General features: G+C 34.1%; 1 protein-coding gene across 1 annotated transcript in view; it reads right to left on the bottom strand.

Moving 5' to 3' along the window:
- Positions 1-24,343, bottom strand: part of orb2 (cytoplasmic polyadenylation element-binding protein orb2) — a 244,668-nt gene that overhangs the window by 26,416 nt on the left and 193,909 nt on the right. Inside the window, exon 3 of the mRNA XM_081763185.1 lies at positions 5,300-5,509. Coding sequence (XP_081619311.1) covers positions 5,300-5,509 — 210 coding nt within the window. The remainder of the gene's footprint in view (positions 1-5,299; positions 5,510-24,343) is intronic.

Below are 24,343 nucleotides of genomic sequence, written 5' to 3'. Positions count from 1 at the left end.
GAAATGTTTCGACATGGAGAGAGTTCACGTATTTGAACATCCATAACTATTAAACTATGTATGTAAGATTAGGGATACTGCTAATAACTAATTCAGCCATCAATTATATAGGAATTACTTTAATCAATTCGCAAACTTCTGGCAATAATGTCACGTTATTCACATACACACAAAGTAAATTACTAATGGGGGTATCTTTTGTTCCAAAAATAGTAAGTGTGGAAATTCCCCACAACTCTCCAGCATCTGTGATAAAATATCTTTGTTCAATGGTGGACTATGCGAATGTAATTTGTTTACATTCAATGTAACGGTCTTTGAAAACCTCAGGATACTTCCTCCAGAAAATGTCAGATAATTCAATAAATTTTGTATCGACTCCTTCTGCGTTAATTTTTAGTAAAAACTTGAACTATGGCAGAAGTAAATGCTCCCATAAAGATAACAAAACACACGACGCTGCCGACAGCAAAGTGTTCACAAGCTCCACATCTCTCTCTATACACAGCTGCACTAGTAAATATACGTATATAATTATTATTATTATTATTATTATTATTATTGATAGATTTGGATATCCATGTCTAGTACCTGCCTCAATGACATAGTGACGACCAACTACCGCATTATAGTATGAGATCTCTGAGATACTGATCTATAAATTTACCTCTCTGTAAGAGCTTTTATATATACGAGAACCCTTTGTTGCCCTTAAGTTGCTTTCAAAATTGACAGATGGCAGCTAATACTAACAATATCAAATAAAGGGAAAATATGCTAATAACTAGTAACAATAATAGTAAGTTACATTATTTCGACAAATTACATACGGATGGCCAAGCAACTACTATCAACGTAGAAAAGTACAACTACATAAAGCTAGATGCAAGCATTCAACTACAAAAAATAGAAACTACTATCTACAGCGGGGTACACAGGATAGTGATTGGTAGGGGTTTAACACTCATTGATCAAGATAGAAAGATAAACATTTATTATGATGTTTTACGATTATTCCCTTTAAGCTAAAGGAGGCGAATGATTAATAAAAGTGAATTATCGTGAAATTAAATTTCACACTTGTCCTAAAAGGACATGAAATTGAATGTTTGAACCCTTCCTTAATGAAATTCTGTATACACTACTGCTTATGTAATGAAAGGAAATATAAATTAAAATCTGCAAATTCATCTTGTGAGGGCAATGTTATATGTATATCAGATTACTTTCTTTCTACAGCGAAATTTTAATAAGTTATTTACATTAAATTCTAGGCATAATTTATAAATTAAAATTAAATTGCTATTTCTCTCTAAATAAAAGGTATGGACACTAAACTTTCCAACTCGAATTCCTTAAACTAAATCATGTTTTCCTGCAGTTATTAATGAAACATTTTCTTGTGAAATACACACAAAATTATAAACCGTTTTCGGAAAATTTTGCCCAAAGGAAACACACCCCCAGAAGCAAACTACTACTTGTAGACTTTTCTATGAGAAATGACTTACGGCATATGTTAGGGTTATTAATGAAATATTGGTTTATAAAATATCAACAAAATCGCATAAGTCGTATTTCACAGAACAGTATAAAAATCACCCCTAAGAGTACTACCCTTTGTGGATATTCTCAAAATGATTCACACAAAATTCTCGGATATTAACGAATATTTTTTACGAAATATGATCAAAATCGTATGAATCGCTTTTCACAAAATAAACCGAAAAGGAACTCACCCTCAAGGATAATATACCCCTTGTGAATTCTTTTGGTGAGGAATAATTTACGTAACATTATAGAGTTATTACTGAAATATTTATGAAATTTGAACAAAATTGCCTGAGTCACGCTTTTGAAAAAAAAAAAAAAAAAACTCCGGGAAAAATCCACCCAAAGAATTGCCTACACCTAGTAGAATTTTTTCAAGGCAAATAACAATGCAACATTGTCAGGTTATTAATCAAATACGAAAATCGCCTGAGTGTTTTGTGAGAAAATTGTATATATATATATATATATATATATATATATATATGTATAACCTCACCCTAACAATAAACTACTAGTACTAAATTTTTTCCAAGACAAATGAGTTATGCCACAGTGTCAGGCTATTAATGAAATATTAACAAAAACGCTTGAGTCCTTTTTGAGAAAATTGTCCGAATAAACCATCTTTAAGAATAAAATACTTTTCGTAGATTTCTTTCAGAATAATTGAGTTATGCTATATTGTCAGGTTATTAATGAAATATTTATGAAATGAACAAAATCACTGAGTCATTTTTGAGAAAATTGTCCATGAAAAACTCATCGCCAACAGTAAACTATCCCTTCTTGATTTTATTCCTGAGAAAGGGCTTGTACTATTATAAGGTTATTAATGAAATATTGATTTATGAAATATACATAATATAGTCAGTGTTGTTTCTGACAAAATAGCATTTTTCTTTATTTTTATCTTTCCATAAACTATCCTTATCTTTAGATGTATGAAATGTTCTCTAGATGAGTGTACATCAGAACGAAGTCTTGTCTTTTTGAATGTCTTGAAATCTCATTTTTAATGCAGAAATTGAGTCGTACCGTCTGGCTCATCTTGTTGGAGTTACACTTTGGCCATCTGTACCAGGGGCACCATTTAAGGAAGGCATCGGAGAAGGGTTTAAGAACTGCATGCTTTCTAATAAATTGCACACTTAAAATACTAATAAAAAACGTGGAACTTCTACATCGGTGATCAGTTTTGCCTCTCTTCCTCTAGCAAAATCTGAAATGACGCTACTGATCTATGCTGGACAAGAGACTGCTGATTATATTCCACCACTTGATATTGTCTCCAAAAGAAGCTTACTACTATTTCATTGTCTATATTGATTGCTGGTAAAATCTAAAAAATTCCAACAGTTTAAAAATGAAATAGAATCCTCCAGTTTAATGGACCAGGATTATGCGCTTTTCACTAATGGAGACGGATGATTAAGGCAAGTGAATGGTGATGGAAGAATCGGTGGAATGAGAATGTGAGAGGAAACAGGAGTACCAAGAAAAAACCCACGGACTCTATGGTGTCCGAGGATCGAAGGAGGAATCCCATGCACAAAAGGTAAGCGCTCTACCACTGAGCATCCATGCCCCCTCCAACATTCATTTCCAGCTACTTTGGTCTCTTTAATTGTTTTCGTATCTGCACTCATAACAATGTTGGTCTATAGCTAGGGACTTAACTTACGCCGTATACCCGCATACATACTTATTCAGGAATCTATTTCGGGAGGGATCCAAGCGTTTTGGGCGTGCATCCTATGGTCCAGATGTTGTTTCTGGCCAATGACGCAATTTTCTACGATAGGAATATGCCAATCCATACAGTTGGAACTGTTGCAGCGTGGTTTCATGATTATCGGAATAGACTACAAGACTTCCTCTTACACGTACAGACTTCTACATCACTGTACATCTATGGCATTTTCGTAATTTTGATAACCATTTTTTCCATTATTATTTTATGATTGATTCTACATTTAATATAAAGAAGCTGAACATGTGCAACAATAACAATATCTATATAATTTCATTACATTATAAATGAAGTGTGTATCTTTCAAAACAATCATGTCTGTTCAAGCGCGATTGTGCAACTAATCAATCCCTGCCACTGTTGAAAAAAGCATGTTAAAAAGGGATCAAGGATGCATCAAAGTGGAACACATGATATATCCATCTTAAGAATATTGCAAAAGCTAGGAAAATTTCTACCGAACAATTTACAGACTACGAAGTTTAAGCAGTAGAACGAGAACAGCTTTCAAGACCGCTAGCTTTAAGGATTCACATCTACATACATGCAGCTCCAGACACAACTCACAGTTTAAATAAATAAATAAATAAATAAATAATGTGTAGGAGACGAAAATATGTCATAATAACCATCTACCAACTACATATATTGACATAGACAACAAACGATAACACGAGTCAGACCATACAATCATTAAAACAAATTCTTGCTTGAACGACATAATACTTATAAAACCGAAATACAATACAATTTCTCAACTATACAAGTCACTGACATAGTTGGAAGATTTACTTGAGATCATCAAGTATCAGTAATGATTTTGTGTAACGTGAGCTATGACGATATCTTACATCTGTATTTTTTTTTAAAAAAAAATGAAATTACAATCAGCAATGGACTCTTGGAAGTACGTACGAAATGCCTTAATCGATTCAATAGCAACCGAAGATGTTCCAAGTCGAAGTCGCTTCTACCCGAAGAAAGAGGCTGATCAACCAAAAGTATTGTGGTATTCCATTTTTTTAAAATCAGACGATACCCTGTGTTGTGTGAGGAAATGAGGAATCATTTCGAGTGTTCGTATCAGCAGCAGCATAGACATCCACTTGATTTTTTAAGTTTACAATACAGAGGCTGCATTGAGAGTTACAACACGACTAGCTGTCCCTTAGAAATAAACAGTAGGTAGAAGCACCTTATGTCGTCATTTTTCACCTAACTTTACATATTTTTTTCAATTGTATACAAAACTTAGGCTTACTTATTTTAAACAGCAAGATCAAAAGTTGAGATAATAGAACTGATTTACTGATATTGAATTTGAACAATATCATTAGATTTCCAATGTAATACTATTAGAATCAATAGTTGTTTTCGATTGCTGAATTACGTGTAAGTAGGCAGCATAAATTTTGTACGTGAAAATAAAACCGTCCATGACATAAAAACGAGCAGAGTAAAAAAACATAATAACTGAGTTCGCACACAACTATCAATAGAAACGAATCGGAAATAAAGCTTACCTAGTCAATCTACTACATTTAATATCGTGTAAGTTACTTTAAGAAGAACATGCTAACATTGTTTAAAACCGTACGTGAACTTTAGACAATTTTATATGTATCTTGAATTTTGAGTTTTAAAAAGTCGTGATTGTAGATATAGGTCAGTTATGTTAATCTTCTTTGTTTTGTCCATGATCCTATGCCTATTTAACTAAATTAATCCGGTACACTGTCTTAAAATCAATGACATTACAAGTCATCGTACACAATTATGTACGTTCAAAGAACCAATTTATAATTAATTGCTAAGTATCTTTTAAAATCCCAAACCAATCTGATTTCTAACGGTAAGATGATTTAATCTGGAAAATCAGTAGTTACAATACTGATGTACTGATGAGTAGATCACAACCGAAAGTTTGGCCTGGTATTTCTAGGGATATAAGTACTTACTAGATGGAGAATCTATATTAATATAATATTTTCTTACCTTCGTCTATGTCAGGAGGAAGTCCGCCAACAAATACTTTTCTAGAATATCTTTCTCCCGTTTCTGATCCTTGACTATGCGGAGACGATCTTGATGGTGAACTAAGAGGCGGCGCAGGTGGAGGCAAAATCTGCCCATCTACAAGATGTGATGCTGGATCTTCTAATAAACCAGCCTGCTCTTCCACACCAGCGAAAAAAGGAGTTTTTCCTGCAACGAAGGAAGAAAAATATTCTATTGAATTTTCTTAAAGCGGTAAGAGCACATACTACACGGGAATATTATTTAACTGTATAGTTAATGTCTACGGCAGCTTTCGGCTCGTATCTTAATGTTACTCTTTTCATGTTTACATTTCTGTAATTGGCCAAAAATGCAAAACATATTTTCCTATAGGAAAGGAAAAAAGAATTAATGAAAAATATATTAGAAAAAAAGGACATTATCTGCTAGCTTGCAATATACTTGCCAAATACGTGGCTGGAAAATTCATTCAAACATGAATTTTGCGTAAGACTACCTTGGGTTTTACCAATAAAATTATGAATGAAGTTTTACAATTTGCTCAGTTATTAGTTATTTCCCTGATACAACAACTATCAAACAATCAATAACAAAAAATTCAAAGTGTTAACAACTAGATCGACAAAGTTCTTCTTCACATCAAAATAAGGCAAAAAGTTCCTATAAACATGTGTGGGGTGTATTGGATGGAAAGTTTGCATATTTTGTTAGTAGCCGTATTAATAGTTGAGAAGAAAAGTGTATTAATTAGTCTGTGAGAATATTGTCGTTTATTATTTGGTGAATAAATAAGGAATTATTAGAGTAAAATGTTGAATTATTATTTTTCCAGTTCTTTTCAACAAACCATACTAAAGGGTTATGTCTAAGGTATTTTCTGTATACTCCTGGTTCCATGGTTTTGTATAATTGCAGGTTGTTGTTACGCAGTCGGTGTATTTGCGCTATTGCTTACCTGGATTTACAGTAACACGATGGTGAAATATATTACAGTCTTATGTAATTATATGAAAACCTCTAGAGGTACCAGGGGGAAAGTGTATAATCTCGGAGCTAGGGCGTTCAAAAACTTGAATATATATATCAAAGCACGCGTTTTTTCAACACTTGGGATGACGGTACATGAAAGTTCCGTCTTCCTGTCAACGCATTCCGTGTTCACTGCTGTTGCGGCTTACTTTCTGCCTATTTTGGACCCACCTTTACGTTTGAATATATTTGAAATAAGCATTTTTGGATAGCGTATATGTAACTTCTTTTACGGTGTCATGGATCGTCAACACCATAGTTCCTCGTGTTCGAAATAATATGTGTTGGAGTCAGAGATTATTTCCTCTGGAATGAACTTTCAATACACAGGGGGTTGAGAGTAGTACTGCAAAAATACAGGTAACCAAAGTTGTGCACGATCAGAGATGTGAACTTGGATTTCTTAGCTCCGGAAGAAGTGTGTGTGTGTGTGTGGGGGGGGGGATTTCTTTATAGGCTATCCCTTGAAATCACCACTGGTTGCTATGTATTTTTCCATGGTTTTGGACGTCCCTGGCTCCGAAACTACGTATTGGACCCTGGTTCCCCAAAGGTCTACACGAATTTTTTTCTTATTTTGATGTGAGGAATCACATCTTACAGTTTTTCGATCTACTTCGTTAACACCCTGTGTATATACATATATCTTTTGCGTTTAAAGTCACATCATAAATGTGACCGCGGCATCGAAATTGACTGTTCCAAGAACTATATTTACTGTTAATTTTGGAAGGACACTGGTTATCGTAATCGTGCAAACTTCTTTTTTGCCTAGTTGCTGTTAGGAACGAAATATAGGAAGAATCAGCAAGTGCTGTAGCAGTTGGTCAAGACAGCAAGCGACTAAGCGCCCGTCTTGGAACTGGGACACACAAATTCTTTTCTTTCTTCCCTTCTTAATTCAACTCTAAGTAATCAATTAATAACAATTAAAATTTCTTAACTTTCCTTTATGTTGATAAGAGAGGGATTCGGTTAGGGTCGACAGGTGAAATATTCGCACTGAATTTACATTCAAAATTAATACACCACAATTGCATTCGAAAGAGCATCAACGAAACTTAAATAATTGAGAGACTTATCTTATATTGCATAACATGATAGCACTTCAATCACAGGATGGAAACGTAGGGTCGACCCTGCTCCCCGGGTGGGTCTCTCGACCAACAGCAAAAAATTAATTTTTAAATATAAATACATTATATTATTATTAGAATATTTATGTATAGAATTCAGTTCCAGTTCCAAGGAGAAATACTGTGTTGCTATATTGCTGATGCTTATTGCATCGTGCACTCTTCCAAGAAAGAAAAAAATGTATATTGCTAATGCTGTAATCTGTGGTCTCAAAAATTATGCCACTCTGATGACGATTGGCGCGTTAATTTCAGTGTTGGATAGGGTTGCCAGATTTTTTTTTTTTTTTTTTTTTTTAGAAAATAAGATTTACGATTTATAAGGAAATGAAAAAAGGGAGATGTATAACACTCAGAATGTATACATAACAAATACATATATAGTTTCACATAGTAACGTAGAATAATTTTAACTGGAACCTGAGGAAGTTTCGTTAAAATAACTGCAACACACAAAATACAAAATGTATATTACAATTCCAGTGAGTTCAAATGGTTCGGATCCCACGTTAAGCTTAAGTTCTTGTCTCATATAGCCTCAATGTTAAAAGGGAGTGTATTACAAATCTTCATTGCCATTTAATTATATTTTAACGAAGATTACATCTCTTAACAACTCCACATCCTTATTTTATAATTCAAAAAAAGAAATCCTTGCAGGGCACATCGAAATTCATAGTTACTTGGAGTTCTGCTTTTATTAGCTCGTTCTAGTTTCTGTTCTCGACTTCAGTATATCAAAATCGATTGAAACTGCGATATGATCGAGTATGTTGACAGACGAAAGAAAAGAAGCTAAAACTAAACCAATCTTAAAGAGAAGGTTGGGTTGACACTTAGATAGGTTATAAAACGTAACCTGTTGTATTTTCTCTCTAAATACTAACTTACGTCGTTGGGTTGTGTTAACAGCGTGTGAGAAATCAGTTTCTCTAATTAAAATATAATTTTAAAAATCGCACTAACTACAAAAAAATACCTGTCCAGGAGTACCATTTCCTTTACGCATTGAAAAACGTAAAAATCATTTTACAGGGAAATTAAGAAAATATAACGTAAAACAGCGTCAGGAAAATATAACGTAAAACATGTCACAAAAACGTAGAACTTAGGAAAAAACGTAAGATCTAACAAACCCTAGTGCTGGTCGATCTTCAAACTGAGTGTCTCGTATCCAAATAACATCATTATATTTTCCATTCTATTCGCTAAATCAATGATAATGTAATTGACTGTCAAAATATACACAATTATTATTATCATCATACCTTCTCACAGCTTATATATCAATACGAATTCAATTTAGTGTAAATAGTCTTGTTTCGTCTAATGCGTAACGAAGTTGCTTGTTTTATAACTCAGCTATTTGTATCCGACATCGAATCGGCTGATGACATATGAAAAGTACACTAGATTCATTAAATCATTCGAGTCAACACATTCCTATAATGCACTATGCCTGTCATACACCTGCTATTTATCGAAGTAATTTTGCATTACATACTTGATTCGGATTATTTAGACAATCATGAGGTCTTATTTCTCTCAAAGTTTTATTATTTATTTATTTATTTTACAAGTCGTGAAAATCAAACTTAGAACAACGGAAAGAATTACTTGTAAATGCGTGTGCTGCTATCTCTAATTTATCTTACAGAGTTACAATTTAATGATATGTGCAAAATGTTTATTTATTTTTATCAGCTCTACACTAGTATTACAAGAACAACCCACCTTTCGTGAAACAGGGCTAAGATATTCAAAAACTATATGGATATTAGGTAAGTATTCCGAAGAGAAATTAAATAATTGATAGGTTTGATTTAGGAAACTGAATTGAAACCAAAAGTATTATCTAGCACTGAGCATGACAATCCATATTTACAACATACAATATTTCGTTTTAAGTTACGATAGAATTATTCTTTCAAATATCATTACGGTAAACCTAAACATATACCAGATAAAAAGAGTATAATTGACATAGTCCGAATAACACGATAATTTTTAACATTTGAAAAATTACGAACTGCCACTTTCTTGCAGTACGTAGAAAATTTTATCGTCTTGAGACTGTATCTGCAACAGCACCATACAGTATATTACAGAAAGTGAGATGCAAAGTTTCCAAAAGTAAGGGAAACTTTGTGCACAAGAAAACTAAGTGAAAATTAAGTATATATATAATAAATCACTTCATTAAAGGAGTGTGCCTTTTGATTGTATCGCACTAGTTCAAGACGATAGGGTAAAAGGGCACAATTTCGAACACTTCGGAAACAATTTTTATTTTTATGAACAAAAACCTAAGTATTTTTTTTTTTTTTTGTAAACACAAGAGTCCAAATTTAGTATTGTGTTACAGAAATATTAACAAAAAAACAATTGTTATTCTGTACATAAAAACAAATTTTGGATTGGGAAAGAAACAGTCAGATATGTACCACATCAGGTACACTCCGCATCAAAAAAAAATGCGACAGCTAACGCCGTGCATTTAGGCCACCCAATATACACCTTCTTACCCATAATCGTGTCAGGTAGAGAGACACGCTCTCTCCTCCATTCTTCTCCCCCATACTAAAATTAGCTAACAACATGACCGCTATTCTAATTTCAAACTACACATGTATTAGCTTCGATAAAATGAAATAACAAAACCGAGACGAAACAAGATTCATAGGATGATGTAGAGAGAAACTGAAATACACACAATGGAAAATTGAGACCAATGAATGTCTATTACACAGAGATTCAACAATAAGGTAGGTACGTAGGTAGGTAGGGAGAGAGAGAGAGAGAGAGAGAGAGAGAGAGAGAGGAGAAAAAAAGAAAAGGGAGAACATATAAAACTGTGGAATTCAAACGTAGTAAGAAAAGAACTTAACATTATAAAGTTCCGTTTCCAGAAATCCAACTGTAACATTAAAAGAAACACTTGTTTTTACAATTTTTTCAAAACTATTCAAATATATAGGATGTTTTAAACATTCATTATGTCACTTTCATAATGAATAGCATACTCAATTTCCAGTAGAACTGTATATCTCCAAGACACATGTAGGATAATGTCAAAAGTTTAACACACATGCTTTGTTTCCGCATGGTTCGATTACAAATTCGGTAGTGTTCATTGGACGTACTGATCCAAAACACATTCTAATATACCCAGTAGATAGCGTTGGTCATATTGGTCATATTCTCCATTTCAGACTACTAATGCAAACTGAACAAACAAACAAACAAAAAAAAAAACGAAATAAAAGAAAAAGAAAGAAAAAATTCAAGAGTGCTATTTTACTGCTAAATTTCTATTAGAAATACCCTATATTAAAAGTCCAAACTGTATCGTAATGAAAAGTTACAAATGTTCGAAAGGAAAAATTTATGTTTTTAATAGATGTAACATGTTTCAAATTTCAACGTGAATAAAACTCATTGAATGATAGGATGGGAACAAATTTTGTGTCGAACTAGTATGAATAAAATTGTTTTCAAATAACCAAAGAGGTTACCATTTTCTGGTCTTTTCCGAAAATGTATCTGTTCCGAAAACTCAGCATTGATTTAATCTCTTCCGGATATAACGTAATTTGCACACATAGAAGGAACACGCTAAGACCTCAAACGGATCATCGTGTCAGTCGGATGATGTAGACCACCACTGAATCGATGATTCAAATCCGTAGTGACCTATAATTCGTCTGAGACTCGGTAACCCAGAGGATAAAATAGTGATTTTACTTATTCCCTTGCGTTTAAACAGTATTTCTGTCAGAGGTGACCAGAATTGGGAATGTTATCCCCAGATTACAAAAGCAAGACGCCGAAGTTCCCAGTTAATTAGATTCTCCAGACCAGGTATATCGCGTTCTTGCTCCGTTTTAACTTTGGAACATGAAGTGCGTGTGTGCGTGAGGAGAGGGGGGAAGAAGTGAAAGATGCAAAGACAGGATAGAGAAACGTCAGGAAAGAGAGAGAAGGGGGACGAATATAAATATGAAACATACTTATTATTGCAGTGTATGATGTAGAACGCACACGCTGTTTACTCGAATTATCCCCAGTGATGCTTTTAAGTTCTCCATCACAAGATGAATTTGTTTGCAGCCATTATTTTATGTAAAAAATCATACTACCTGATGGGGAATCGAACCAAAATTTTTCCATTTGGAAGTCTAGCACGCTACCAGTATACCACTAATTGCTGTAGCGAAACTTTGTTTAACAAATGGTGTAGTGTTTCTCAGAACGATAAGAGGAAAAGTGTATACTGCAGATCAATGATGTCTTTGAATGGCCTGGTAATTAACTTGCCCTTTCACAACCAACATTCGTAAATCGTTTCTATCACGATACAGTTGTTTGCTTCCACATTCTTATGTATTGCTTGTCCAATATAAGTCGATTCTTCACAATCGCTTTGTAAAAAAATCACTTTGGCGTGAACAGGATTTGAACCTATGTTACAAAGTTGTATTACTCATAAGGCCATCACGTTACCCCTACACTATCATGCCACCTGAAATTCCAAGCCAAATTTTAGAACATATTACTTTAGCCCTGATCTTTGGAACGAACCGAAGTGCACAACTAAATTCATTTATTCGACGGCCTAGAGAGAAATTAATGCCCACTAATAAAGGAAAATCATCCAATTCAGGAAAAAGTAGAGAAATAAAACATTTTGCAGTAATTTCGCCGCGCAAGTTCAAAAGTACGCAAATACTACTACTACTGCTGCTACTACTACTACTACTACTAATAATAATAATAAATGTTCACATTCACAGTATAGTTGTCTATTATTATTATTATTATTATTATTATTATTATTATTATTATTATCTATTACCCGCTTCGTTGGGTTAAATTGAGAAAAAATAGTAATATGCTCCGTTACTCAGTCACTGTTTAGTATTATTAAAGCGTTCTTTGATATCAGTCATTTTCGATGAGTTTTATATATCCCCTTCCCACCCTGTTGTGGGGCACGCCATCTAGAGCGTAATTGTTCATCTCAACGAGTAGGAAAACTGAATTCGACACTTATATTGGTTATTTCGATCATTTTTATGTCTCCCTCTACGCTGAATTTGGATTTAAACAGCATCAGATGTGTCACTGTTAATCTCAGCGATTACAAAAATTATAGATTCGCCACTAATACCGGTCATTTTTCGTTCTTTTTTAAATGTCGCTTCCCCTCCCCATCTCTTAAGTTACCGTCAAAGTGATATGACAGAAACCATCTCAGGTTCGAACTTCACCTAGGTTGAAAATTTGATCGAGATTAGTTTGGTGGTTCAAGAGTCATTAAGTTTTATATATCTCTCTTCCCCATTCCCCTCCCCAAGTTCTGTGAAAGTGAAATGATAAAAATCATCTCACGTCAGAACCTCACATATGTTAAAAATTTGTTCGAGATTGATAATTTTTTTCACGAGTTACCAAGTTTTATCCTCCCTCTTCTCAACCCTGTTATATCGTCAAAGTAAATAGATAAATACCATCTTAGGCCCGAACCTCATCTATGTTGAAAATTTAATCGAGATCAGTCGGGTGGTTCAAAAGTGATGAAGTCACAAAGACACTTACTTTCATTTTCATTTTTTACATATATCTGCCTCTCTCCGGCCCCTACGTTGCACCGTCAAATTTGAAATGATAAAAGTCGTCCTAGATCCGAAACTTATCAATGTTGAAAATTTGATGGAGATCAGTTGGGTGGTTCAAGAGATTAGGAGCCACAAACATAGTTACTTTCAATTTTACAATATAGGTTATTATTATTATTATTATTTGCGTACTTTTGAACTTGCACAGCGAAATTGCTGCAAAATATGTTTCATTTCTCTATTTTTCACTGGATTGTATGTTTTTCCTTTATTAGTGGGCATATATGTTCTAATATTTGGCTTGGAATTTTAGATGGCATGATAGTGTAGGGGTAATGTAATGGCCTTATGAATAATACAGCTATGTAACATAGGTTCAAATCCTGTTCACGCGAAAGTTAATTTTTTTACGAAGTGATTGCGAAGAATCGACTTATCATACTGGACAAACAATACGTAAGAATGCGGAAGGAAACACCTGTATCATGATAGAAACGATTTACGAACGTTGGTTGGAAAAGGGCAAGGAAATTACCAGGACATTCCAAAGACATCATTGATCTGCAGTATCGCGCACTTCATGTTTCAAAGTTAAAACGGAGCAGGAACGCTATATACCTAGTCTGGAGAATCTAATTAACTGGGAACTTCGGCGTCGTGTTTTTCGTGCTCTGAGGATAACATCCCCAGTCCTGGTTACCTCTGACAGAAATACTGTTTAAACGCAAGGGAATAAGTAAAATCTCTGTTTTATCCTCTGGGTTACCGAGTCTCAGTCGAATTACGGGTTACTACGGATTTGAATCCTCGACCCAGTGGTGGTCTACATCATCCGACTGACACGATGATCCGTTTTTGGTTTTAGCGTGTTCATTCTATCTGTGCAAATTACGTTATATCCGGAAGAGATGTAATCAATGCTGAGTGTTCGGAACAGATACATCTTCGTACGTTTAATATATGGTATTTCTGATAGAAATTTAGCAGTAAAATAGCACTCTTCAATTTTCACTTTCTTTTTCTTTTCGTTTCGTTTTTTTTGTTTGTTTTTTGTTCAGTTTGCATTAGTAGTCTGAAATGGAGAATATGACCAATATGACCAACGCTATCTACTGGGTATATTAGAATGTGTTTTGGATCAGTACGTCCAATGAACACTACCGAATTTGTAATCGAACCACGCGGAAACAAAGCATGTGTGTTAAACTTTTGACAGTATCCTAGATGTGTCTTGGAGATATACAGTTCTACTGGAAATTGAGTATGCTATTCATTATGAAAGTGACATAATGAATGTTTAAAACATCCTATATATTTGAATAGTTTTGAAAAAATTGTAAAAACAAGTGTTTCTTTTAATGTTACAGTTGGATTTTTGGAAACGGAACTTTATAATGTTAAGTTCTTTTCTTACTACGTTTGAATTCCACAGTTTTATATGTTCTCCCTTTTCTTTTTTCTCCTCTTCTCTCTCTCTCTCTCCCTACCTACCTACGTACCTACCTTATTGTTGAATCTCTGTGTAATAGACATTCATTGGTCTCAATTTTCCATTGTGTGTATTTCAGTTTCTCTCTACATCAACCTATGAATCTTGTTTCGTCTCGGTTTTAATATTTCAGCTTATCCAAGCTAATACATGTATAGTTTGAAACTAGAATTGGGGTCATGTTGTTAATTGAGCTGAGCGAAGCGAAGCTCTTATACTCGGGTTAGCCGTTTGGTTGTCCGCGAACTCCTCCTAGACCGTTTGGCCGATCTCAACCAAACTTAGCACGCTGATAGAGTATGTCGTGCTGAGTGACAACATAGGTCGAAATAAAAAATCCGATGTACCATCGAGGAATAATCACCGAAAAACGCTTCCTCCTAGACCGTTTGGCCGATCTCAACCAAACTTAGCACGCTGATAGAGTATGTCGTGCTGAGTGAGAACATAGGTCGAAATCAAAAATCCGATGTACCATCGAGGAATAATCACCGAAAAACGCTTCCATAGACTTAACATGGGGAAAAAGTCATGATTACGTAGTTTAAGCTCGCTCAGCTCATTTCATTACAATCGGGTATATCCATTGCATTCCTAGTTAATTTTAGCATGGGAGAGAAGAAAGGAAGAGAGAGAGGGGGTATCTTTACCTGGCACGATTATGGGATAAGAAGGCGTATACTGAGTGGCCTAACTGCACGGCGTTAGCTAACGCAATTTTTTTGATGCGGAGAGTACAATTCTGAACACTGGTAAGTACAATTTCGATCACGTGTATTTTCCACAAATAAACTGTTGTCTACTTTGTGCACCGACACATACTTTGTAAGGACGTATCTTCGCCCTTACTGGTTTGCTGTAATAAGGTAAAAAGATTAAATATATTTTATACATATTTATATGTTTAATTAGTAAGACTATATATATATATAATCTATAGGTCTGGCCAGACACACACACACACACACACATATATATATATATATATATATATATATATATATATATATATATATATATATATATATATATATATATATACATATATAATTGTAGAGGATAATTTGTGTATAGAATTGTGTTCATAGTTTGTGCTTATTTTTTTTTCTTTCTAACGTACTTTTTTCCTTTAGCTTTTAAATATTTGGTGGCTGAAAATTTTAGAATGGAATTACTAGAATCTCGGAGGTTTTGCCTACCCAAGCTGTTCTTTTTCTTTAGCGAAAATATAAACCTAATATAAAAAGAGAAAGTGACGCGTCCACCGACCATATAAAAGAGGACCCTCAGTCGTAATTTTTTAGAAGATGGTCAGGAGGGCTAAGTGATGTCCTTTTGAAGTTCTCTGCCTTCTGGTAGGGAACTATCTAAATGATGATAGTTGCAGAGAGAAGTAATTTTCTCTGGGCCTAAGTGATGGCCGTAGAAATATTATGTTGAAATAAATTGATGTAGGGAACTATCTAAGTGATGATAGTTGCAGAGAGAAGTAATTTTCTCTGGGCCTAAGTGATGGCCGTAGAAGTATTATCTTGAAATAAACTCATGTAGGGAAGGCCTGAGTGATGGTCTATACGGAAGCGTTGATTTAACTGAGTTCTGAGATTCAAATGGCTAATATATTGAAGTATTAGATATTTTTTTATTTAGGCCAGAGGAGACCAAAGTGATGGTGTTCTCTTTAAGGAAGTTAACCTTCTATGTTCACAAGTGGGTGTCATAGATGAAAGGTTAATCTAAATTTTTTTACTGATGGAAAGTTGTAGTCAGACTTTCTTGATAGAAGTAGGGCATCGGTCGAAGCTTGTTCGAAGTGGCGGACAGCGGGTTTCCGAGTAGAGTAAATTTGGGAATCTGTGGGCATCGATTAAGATATTTTTCTAATCAAAAGATACAAAGGTGAATTAGTTAAGGCTGAAGAACTTCGATGACAGAATTTTGATTATATGTACATATGTATATTTGCACTTTTATTCTAAAAATAAATTAATATCAATTCTACAAGTGTTATATATTAAATATATATTTCTCAGAGCAAAAACCTACAACCTTAGTTTGATAGATAAAATTTAGATTTCAGCTAAAACCTTCGGTTGTAGGAGAAGAAGAGGATTAAGACAATTTATTTTATTATTAAAGGTAAGATAAGAGTGATGCTTTATGAGAGAAGCATTATACTTAATTATGTAGTGACCTGTTACATGCTATGCATTTGAGGTTATGGAGAAGAACAGGTTTAACCACAAACAACTTCGTAATACTACACGTTGCAAGACTGGTATCGTATACAATCACATCTCACCCCTCTGTAAAAGCCCAACTAACATAAGTCACATATATTCTCCTTTGCTGAAGCAAATCTCTTTCTTCTTTGTGAATATGTTGCTGTGACTTGAAGCTTCTTCGTTCTTGGCTAAGCTGGTTACCGAAAGACGATTTCTTAGTTTCAACTTCAACTATATGATCTTCGCTTGTAAGATGGAGCAAGACTAGAAGTTTTCGTTTACGTGTAGAATGATTCTTCTCGGACATTTTGAGAATGTAACGGACCATAGCATTTTCTAAAGATTCGGAGGGATTTAGCTTAGAGAATGGTAGGCCTATGTTGTTCTTGTGGAGTAGATGAACCATCAACTTGCGATTTTCCTAGCGAAAAAACATCAATGGTTTCAAAGTTGCTTCTGAACGGTTGTTTTCTGCGGAAGACGATACCAAGAGGAAGGAAGGAGCAAATGTTTCCTTTACAACAATATCGTCTGAAAAGGGCATGATTCCAGTACATGCGAAACTCTTATGGCCGACCCAACACTAACTTACCTAGTTTGAATGGCGATATTGGCAATTTGTTGCTCTCTTGTAGCAGTGTGCCTTCAGACACTTGAACAAAGTTCCATCTAAACGTTGAAGAACATGCGTGCAATGGGGTGGTACACCCACGATATCAATCTCACTTTCTTGACAGAATTTCGAGACATTCAAATTTGTGTAGCTTCCATGAATGTTCAGTGGAAGCAAAACCTTGCTAGTCTCGTATGTACAAAAATGTTTAAACATCCTAAGCAAATGCTTTTCGTTAATGTAGTCCGACTAGCTCAGTTCTACAATTGTACAAGGAGGTAAACTATCGATGAATTTCGGGAACATTCTTGACACCTTTGAAAACTGTCATCGGTAGAATGTAAGAGCCAGAAGCATTACAGGAAGCAACAACTGACACGTTTTTATCCATTTTCAACGTTGGTTGATGACACGACCTCACACTTTTCCTATTTCGCTTACTATTTTTATGAACCTGTTATTTAAAGGAATGTGTCTCTCGTCGAAATTATATACGCATTGAAGCTTGTCAGGCAGGTCAAAGTCATTTATATTTTTTAAAAGTCCAAAGTATTTTTGTATTTGTTGTTCATTCATACTCTTATATCTAGCTTTCGATAGTTCTTCTGGTTTCTTCAAAGTTATGTTTGAATGATTCTTCATAAAGGCTTTCAACCAATCATCACAAGCTACCTTCGTTTTTGGATTCCATGGGTGTCGAATTCCTCAGCCCACAGCTACATCAAAAGCACCACGTTTCACTTGCAAGAGAGTTCGAAATACACTAATCTGTCTACCAAAACCTTCTCCATGTCTTCCGACAATACTGTGGGGTGTTTAATTTTTCCCATCATACATGGAATGAGTACAACCAGCCTTTCCTTTTCCTTGCTTACACGATCATGGAGAGTGCCCAGAGGGACCTGGTATAACGCAGATGTTCCTCTCGACGATAAATCTGTTACTACGCACTTCACTGCAATTGTCATGCTAGTAGGATCCACAAGCTTTTTCTTTTCATTTTTCCGTCTGTAATTGTCCGACAGGAAATGCACAAAGAGAATGGTAACTCACAACCGTCCGATATAAACATACATTTTAGGTTCAGAATTGTACCTTATTAGTGTTTGAAATTGCATCTTTTGCTGTATTTTATAAATAACGTAACAGTTACAAACTTAGCTCATAGGTGGCATTTCCTGTGCATGCTTATGTCAATCAAATACCATGCATAGTACTATAATAAACTATCAACCGATATATCGCATTTCTAAACAACGATACAACTTCAAACAGAGTGATTTTATATTACGACATTTCCTATGTCTGATATACATACCTTTGCTTGAAGAATAATTTCTGTATGGACTCAAAAACAGCTAAACACACACTCTTACCGAGAACACAAAAGCACATGACTATCAACGTCATATTCTTCAATCAGCGTTGGTAACTTTAGAAACTCGAAAATCTGGGCAAAAATTTAGTGTGTTCAGAATTATACCGGAGGAAATTGTACCCCCTTGCCCTATATCTCGATCTGATGTGGTTTTATTTTAAACTGACATATTTCTCGAGTGCTTAGGAAGATACATTAGAAATAATCAATTATTAAATAATGTCAATATGCCAATCACTGTTATTTCAAAGAAATTAAACTTAAAAACGCTATGCAACATCTCACATATTAAATAGGTTAAATAATGTTATTATCCATGAAAAAGGATAAAATCCTTTCTACGAACACAAATTCTGAGGAATATTATTTACTAAAGTTTTGTAGGTACATCAACTCTTGCTTTTGCCACAAAAACTGAGTTTCGATTCTTTATGCCCAACGTAAATGTACTTTCGTACTTCTACAACGAAAATCGAAATTGAAAGTTTTATTCTTAGTTACAGAAAACAGAATTCTGACATGAATTTACATACAATTAACCATTTTTTTTCTGGACAGCAGCATATATTGAAGGGGGAAGATTCTTAGAAAGATCTTACACTTTCATCCTAACTGGAAAAGTAATACAGCCCTTACTTTCTGTACAAATTTACTACAAGTATACTGATATACTGGTGATCGGTATATTGGTAGTAAATGTCACTTATACAAAGTTTTCAGCAAAATAAATTAGATGAAAGAAGTTTTGCTGGACGTGAATATATATATATATATATATATATATATATATATATATATATATATATATATATATATATATATATATATACGTAAAAACGTCGTATCAATAAAGAAAAAGTAAAACAAACATTCATTAAGTGAAATCAAAACTAATGTAAACATGTAATTATGGTATAATTCGTAATAAACAACGAAAATTTTGATACCGTCAGGAAAGTAGATATAATCTCTTCGTCGATTTGGTAATAAGTTTATTGTTTGATACGGTGGTTGTTCTCAAGAAGAAACCTTAAACTCACGCAGAAATCCACTATTTTCTGTAACCAGTCTCAGCTAACAACGTATGCTTTGAATGCTGAAGATACGGAAGGAAACAAGAGTTGAGGTATAGTACACACATATATCAAGTTTTTCTTTTTTTAAAAAAAGTATAGGAATAGTGCTTCGCTAAAAACGTGCCAACACAATACCACACACAATCCAACAATCGCTGGGAAGGTATATTATGAGATAACTTGTATTATCATGCAATACTGTTAAAAAAGAAATCATGTACAGAGTTGTTTTTCTTTTAAATGTGCAACCACAAGCAAATTGATATCGTAAAAGAAAATTATATACACGGAATGAAAGTCATTATCAGTTGTTCTTATGTGAACATCATGCTTTGTATTTCAATTCGTGAGCAGAGAGAAACAATGTAAACAACACAGAAATAGTGGGAGTCATAGTGAACGGTCATAACTAAAGTGGTTTCATGCCTCTAAATTAGAAAGAGAACATACGAGATAATGTACAAAGGAGAAGAAAAAATCTTTAAGGCGGATTGTGCTAAACAAACAACGCCACTGGTAGTGGTGATCTGATGACAAACGGTGCACTTTCTATTTCACAAAATTGGAATGAAAAAATAGATGAAGCCGAACACGACAAATACAACAGTGTTCAAGAAACATAAGTGAGGGACAAGCTTGGGTGTTATATAAAATCTGCCGTTTTATCAACTCCTGCAGTAGAAGTGGATACAGCATGTTCTTCACTGCAGTCCAATCGATAAAATAACAGGCGGCTGTGTATATATATATATAAATGTGTGTGTGTAATCATGCCATAAGTTTGGGCACCAATACCGAAAAAGGCAGGCTAAACAAGAATGAAAATTTTAATGATCGAGCGAAAACATGACGTTAAAACATACACTGTAAAAAAAAAAATTCGGGTATTAAAATCATAATCTTGTTCGTGTTATTAATTTGACGCTTTAATTACATTCAATATATTGATTTTCTCGAAGCAAGCCAACCCGAAAACTGAGCTTCAAAGCAGAACTTTAAACGTTCTTAGTAGTCAAATCATATAACAGTCATTAATTAAATTTTACGAACTGATTTTTTTTTTTTTTTTTTTTACAGTGTATTATATAAGGAGTCGGTGGAAACCAATTGTTTCCAGAATTGGACAAATATCGGGATATTTTAGCCGGAAAATACAAGAAAAAATACTGTGATGTGATAAAATAATTAATTAAACGAATAAAGCGGAAATACAATACCATAAAGGTTCGATTCCAGATGCCGGCTCAAGACTTATTGTCGTTCACTCAATGCCGTGTGAACAAGTACGAGGCTACCCATAACAAATTGTGGATTAAGAAATCTAACATAATGGCATTACTACTTTATGAGCTGACCATGTATCACACAGCGAACGTGTCAATCTAGCCGGCTAAAATTCTTTTCCGGCTGCATCAGAATAGTTCATTATATAACTTACTGTTACTGGTCATCTTTGTGTTATTAGCCATTATCAAGAAAAGAGCAATAGTATTAATTTATTAACAACAGGAATGCATAAATCAGAATGAATGGGTAAAATTTAAAGTCGTTTAGCCTCTTATACTATTACTCCTCTTATACTGATTTAAGAGTCATTACGTTCACACCAACTACAACTTTAATGAAACAGTTTTCTTGTTACACTCTGAGGATCCACATTAAGACACTGTTAAAAAGAACTATAGAATCCGCAATTATAGATGATATAGAAATAAGTATTGATTCACATAGAAGTAGCAAAAATCTAGAATGATCAAATTTGAAGAAATAATTGACTTCAACCGACTCAGTTCGAAGAAGCGTAGACATTTATAACGAAAGATTGTAGGCATTAAAAAAAGGAAAGAAGTGAAGTATCATAGAATGCATTCTTGTTTAAAATCTGTGCTGGTTCTACCTCGTCTACGTCCGAAACTTCTTGCTGCATGAAAGAAAATATCCCAACAATTAGTGTCACTTCGTTCTTAGGTAAATCAGGTTTCCAAAGAGAATAAATAAATAAACAAAAAGACACATGGAATTCTCTACACATAGCAACTAAACATATCATTTAATACGATGGTACGAAATTTGTTGTAGACAAATTTAATCACTTTATATATATTCGTGTGTGGAAGTTATATTTTGATAACTACATAAAATGAAATATTCCATAAATAGTATCGTTCAGATTCTGACATCTATGACCATCTATCGAAAGGAGAAAGATTTATCATCAAGGTAACTATAAAATCTGAATAGGCAATCAATGCGAAAAGGACCAACAGCAAATTGATCATCATATTACACTAACGTCTGCCACCATTTTCCACACTTTTTTTTTTTTTTTTTTTTAATGTTCCAAGTATTTCTTTGAATTCTAGTCAACATGCGAGAATCCTCATCAGTCCTTGCAGTGAAACCAGGATTTTCACAGTATTATTAGGCCAGTCAATGAAGGGTAGAATAAGGGAAAAAATAGTGGAAAGCTGGAACAAATTTTATTTTCTTTATATAAGTGTTCGTAACAACACTAATTTTGCTCCACTGTACCACCCCGGATTTGGCCGCCATCTTGGAAAAATGCCGCCAAAAATTAGTTTTTTTGTAAATATCTCGCACGGAAAGCATTTTAGAGCAAAACATGTTATTACAAAAAGTAATTTACATTAAATTCTCTACAAGAAATGTTCTCTTTATTTTTTCTCTAGGATGCACCGTTTAGATGTTATAGGCGTGGTAAATTACACATTTTTCTTTCAGCATCGCTTTGTAGCAGAACCTTAACGAAAATTTTCTGATACTATTTTGTTTTAGTGATTTTTTTAATATAAAATATAAATTAATATATTTGTCATTCATTGCAGGTGTGACTAAGGATAAGTAATCAGGTCTATTAGATCATCTATGTTCAAGATAGCTGAAAAATGTTTTATCTGTGAGAGATTTCTCGGTGATGGTGTTACATGTATAGTAAAACAGAAGGGACTGAAAACATTAGTAGACTGCAATATTAAAGTGAAAGATGGAAACGAATGTCAACTTAAGGAACTGAGAAGTGTTACACTTCATGAAAAGTGTAGAAAAGTTTACACAAAAACAAGAAGTAGCAAAGCGTTGCTATCACAACGTATTTCATCACCTAGGTCAGAAGTTCTAAGATTTAATTTTCAAGATGCCTGCCTGTTTTGTAGATAATGTACATCAGATGAATTTTTAAAGGGACAGGGGTGGTACAGTGGTGCAAAATTAGTATGTTGTTACGGACACTTATATAAAGAAAATAAAATTTGTTCCAGCTTTCCACCATTTTTTCCTTATTCGACCCTAAATCATCCCTTATTGACTGGCCTATATATACATATACCGAATTTCAAGCCTTTCCAATGGCAAATTTATGCAATTCAAGTCAGACGGCCGCGGCACGAATTCCACATACTCACTTTCGAATTCAGCGTCTGGAAAATATGTCAGTCAACTATTGGTATGTATTGCTTGATGAAGTGCCAGTCCCAGACTTTATAGCAACCTTAGATATATGAGATAAACCTGTATATACTCTCCACTATTTTTACCTTTTCTAAATTATACATTAAAATACGATAGTTTTGACATAGACCAATAGTACAAATATATTGTTTTCACCTAATATAATTTTATAAATATGTTAAGCGCATATCAACAAAAGACCTCAATTGAACTCAACAATCAAAGCTCTTTAAGCCCCACTTGCAAGCTTTTGATGTTGTTTGAGCAAACCACCAAATTTTCCACAAGAACTCAGGGAAAGAATCTTATGATTAGATGATTAACTCGATGGATGAGGAATGATGGTTGAAAAAAATGTTCCGTGTACTTAACATTGAGATATACGTCTTGCAGCCTGTGTCATCGTACCTATCACTTAATTCATATGTTTTCATAAACGAACATTATCTGTGAATGTTCGCTCCGCCTTCTGACTGAATTATGCATTTCGTGTATATGACATTATTATTTGATACCATAGCACCGATATTAAGCTCAAAACCATTTCGAATCGCTAAGTACCGCTTCTGCATTGATAACAGATTTTGAATTAACAGTATTTTCGTAACCAGAGTTTCATGTTACTAAATTCAAAATACGGAAATCGGTATACCTATCAAGTGAACTCACAGTATTCGTAGTTTCGTTCAATGTAGCCTACCATCAATAGCTCGAAGTCAGGAAAACTCACGAAATGGAATAATAATGCATCCAAAGTGGAGCATCAGTCATTTCATGAGCAGCTATTTTTGTACGCTGACATACCAATGATCCCTGGTATCGAATGGCGGTCAATGATTTTTCCAGTGGATCTAGCATTAGGAAATTCCAATTTGTTTACTGGGTGCATGTTACACGTAGGCACGTTTAGCTGAATTTCACATTCAAAATGTCATTAAATCATGGTATTTACGTTCTCTCTTACAAGTCAGATTCTCTCGTTAAAATT

This window comes from Thermobia domestica, chromosome 1 (genome assembly GCF_964235325.1).
Source record: "Thermobia domestica chromosome 1, izTheDome1.hap1.1, whole genome shotgun sequence".
Lineage (NCBI taxonomy): Eukaryota > Metazoa > Arthropoda > Insecta > Zygentoma > Lepismatidae > Thermobia > Thermobia domestica.
This window is presented reverse-complemented; position numbering and strand designations above follow the sequence as displayed.